Source organism: Nestor notabilis, unplaced genomic scaffold (assembly GCF_000696875.1).
Source record: "Nestor notabilis isolate BGI_N333 unplaced genomic scaffold, ASM69687v1 scaffold12177, whole genome shotgun sequence".
In the NCBI taxonomy this organism is placed as follows: Eukaryota; Metazoa; Chordata; class Aves; order Psittaciformes; family Psittacidae; genus Nestor; species Nestor notabilis.
Window position 1 is genome coordinate 54,814 of NW_009935452.1, and position 2,957 is coordinate 57,770.

The 2,957-nt window shown below is 56.0% G+C and overlaps 2 protein-coding genes across 2 annotated transcripts in view; both read left to right on the forward strand.

Moving 5' to 3' along the window:
• Positions 1-712: 712 nt before the first annotated feature.
• UCN3 (urocortin 3) lies at positions 713-1,183 on the forward strand. Its single transcript, XM_010017865.1, has one exon. The coding sequence runs from the start codon at positions 713-715 to the stop codon at positions 1,181-1,183; it is 471 nt and encodes a 156-aa protein (XP_010016167.1).
• A 705-nt stretch (positions 1,184-1,888) lies between these two features.
• LOC104408311 (tubulin alpha-1C chain-like) overlaps positions 1,889-2,957 on the forward strand; it is a 5,550-nt gene continuing 4,481 nt past the window's right edge. Inside the window, 1 exon segment of the mRNA XM_010017866.1 lies at positions 1,889-1,936. Coding sequence (XP_010016168.1) covers positions 1,889-1,936 — 48 coding nt within the window.

Consider the following 2,957-nt stretch of genomic DNA (forward strand, 5'->3'; position numbering starts at 1 on the left):
CATGGGGGCTGCAACGAGATTGCCTCAAGCAAGGAGGGACCCTGGTAAACCAGCTCTCCTGCAGCAGGCACGTGTGTTTGACAAAGGGATGTCCAAATCCTCCCCTCCATGGAGGCTGCAGCCTTGCCAAGTGCCTTGGGCATCCCACCTCCCACCCAGCACTCTGAAACCAAGAGGTGGGGGGCTGCACCTTATAGAACCCCAGAGTGGTTTGTATTGGAAAGGACCTTAAAGCTCCTCCAGCTCCAACCCCTGCCCCGGGCAGGGACACCTTCCACTAGAGCAGGTTGCTCCAAGCCCCTGTGTCCAACCTGGCCTTGAACACTGCCAGGGATGGGGCAGCCACAGCTTCTCTGGGCACCCTGTGCCAGCGCCTCAGCACCCTCACAGGGAAGAGCTTCTGCCTTATCTCCAACCTGAACTTCCCCTGTTTCAGTCTGAATCCATCACCCCTTGTCCTATCACTCCAGTCCCTGATGAAGGTCCCTCTCCAACATCCTTGTAGCCCCCTTCAGACACTGGAAGGGAGAAGGCCCTAGATCAATGCATTCCTGTGCATCCTGATGATTAGATGGGACTTGGTGGGGACCTGGGAGGTGAACCAGGGTCCATGGGAGGACGAGGGGATGAGGATGCTCTGCCGCGGGCCCCGCGGGATGCTCATGCCCATCTCTGCCCTCCCCTTGCTCTCTCCATTGGACAGGCCACCGCGATGTCCCACTCCAGGCTGCTGCTCCTCCTCGCCCTGCTCTGTGCCGCCGAGAGCAGCCGTGCCCTCCGTGTCTACAACCCCGCCTCCATCCTCAGCTGCCTCAACACGGCCCTCGCTGAAGGCCAGAAGAGCCTCCCAGAGGAAAACACCTTCTTGGACAAACGCAGCTTCGAGTCCCCATCGCTGGAAGAGGGGTCTGAGGAGCAGGAAGGGGACGACGTGGCAGAGGAAGAGGTAGGGAAAAGGACGTTCCCAGGGGAAGGCCATTACAAATACGTGTCCCAAGCGCAGGTGAAGGGGAAGACGTACCAAAACCGAGCCAAGAGCGACCGCCGCACCAAGGTCACCCTCTCCCTCGACGTCCCCACCAACATCATGAACATCCTCTTCAACATCGCCAAAGCCAAGAACTTGCGGGCGAAGGCAGCTGCCAATGCCCACCTCATGGCCCAGATTGGGAGGAGGAAGTGACCCTCCGTGGGCCAGAGGGGACTGATGGCCATGTATGATAGCAGTGTTGTATAGTTTTGACCCATCGAGCTCACTTTCATATCTCTTCTTCCTCCTTCTCTCCTCCCTGATCTCCTCCGTCGCTCCTCCTGGACATTTCCATGCACGGGGAAGAGCCTCATGTCTGCTCCAGGGCAAGGGGACGTGTCACCTCGGGAAGGTCCCTATTAAAGCTATGATCTCTTGAGTTTCCCATGCTTTGTTGTCCCATCGTCTCCACTGGGTGCTCTGTTGGGTCTGTGTGGGCCCATTGGGTATCCAAAACCTCCCTCCAGCTCAGCCTCACGGCCCTGTCCCCACCACAGTCCAGTCCCTACTCGCTCCCAGGTCCCCGTACACAAGCTGTCCCTAAACACAATCCTCAGTGCATTGGGAAGGGAAAGCAGGACTGGTCAAGGGACCTCAGGAGGGGTAGAATCATAGAACAGTTTGGGCTGGAAGGGACCTTAAAACTCATCTCGTCCAACCCCTTGCAATGAGCAGGGACATCTTCAACTAGACCAGATTGCCCAGAACCACGTATCTGGATGTGGTTCCCAGCGTTTGGATTCCCCAATTTCTCCTCCTGGGGATTCTCTGGGTTTTAAGGTTGTCTTTGCAACCACCCCATTCTCCATCAGCACCTTCCATAGACACAACTGGGACAGCACCAACCTCCCCGTCCATATGGTCCTTCACAAGTGGCCCCAGGCCAGGGCCACCTCACGGCTTCAGGTGAGTTTTGACCCCAAGAGGTGCAGGTGCTTCCCTGACTACTCCAGACACAGCCCATGGTGTCTGTCCATGTTGTCCAATCCACCCCTGCCCACCTTCCCACTGATTCCATTTCCTTGTAGACCTCTGCATCAGTTCTTCAGCTGGTACAGCTTCACCTCCCCACACACAGACCATCCCCATCCACCCTTCACTGAGCCCCAGATCACCAAACTCCCACCCCTTCACCTTGGCCTATTTATCCCTTTCTCTTCACCTCCCAGCCCAGCTCCAAGATAGAGCTTCACCCGTGGTGTTCATCCCTTCATGTAGCAGGCATGGGAGATGGAGAGAAAGTTGTCCCTCTTTCCCCGTTAGATGCTTGCCAGGAGCAGCAAAGCAGCTCCCACCAGCCCCATCCACGTCCTGGCCATGGGGAGCACTCCAGGTGGGACATTAAAAGGGATCAGGTCTCCAAGGCTTGGCAGATGGAACCACCAGCCATCTGCAGAGATGTAGCTGGAAGCATCTCCTCTCTGCACCACTGGGCGCCCAGACGAGCAACATACGAATTCAGCCCCAGCAAGCCCATGCTCAGGTGTCCAAAGCAACTAAATGGACCCACAGGAGGGGGACTCAGGACCCAAATTCACCTGAAGCCCAAAATTCAAACCCAAATAGTACACCAGGTCCTTCAGCTTCTTCCCATCATAGAATCAACTTGGTTGGAAAAGATCTTTAAGATCAAGTCCAACCTTTACCCCAGCTCTGCCAAGGCCACCACTAACCCATGTCACTGAGGGCCTTGTCTACAGGGTTTGTGAATATGTACCACACATCTCCAGCAGACAACTCACCAACGTGCCCACAGCACCTCTGTGCAATGGCCCCTTCCTGCCTCAGCTCAGGGTGTATCAGTGAGGTCTTTCCTGGGTGCAATCTGCTCTAGCCTTGGACTACATGGTCCTTCACACTGTTTTATAGCTCAGCACCTACACATCCATCTCCCATTGGTATTTTGAGCTCTCGTTCAGCAGGACAT

Coding starts and splice junctions, on each gene's coding strand:
- UCN3 (XM_010017865.1), top strand. CDS start 713: ATGTCCCACTCCAGGCTGCTGCTCCTCCTCGCCCTGCTCTGTGCCGCC.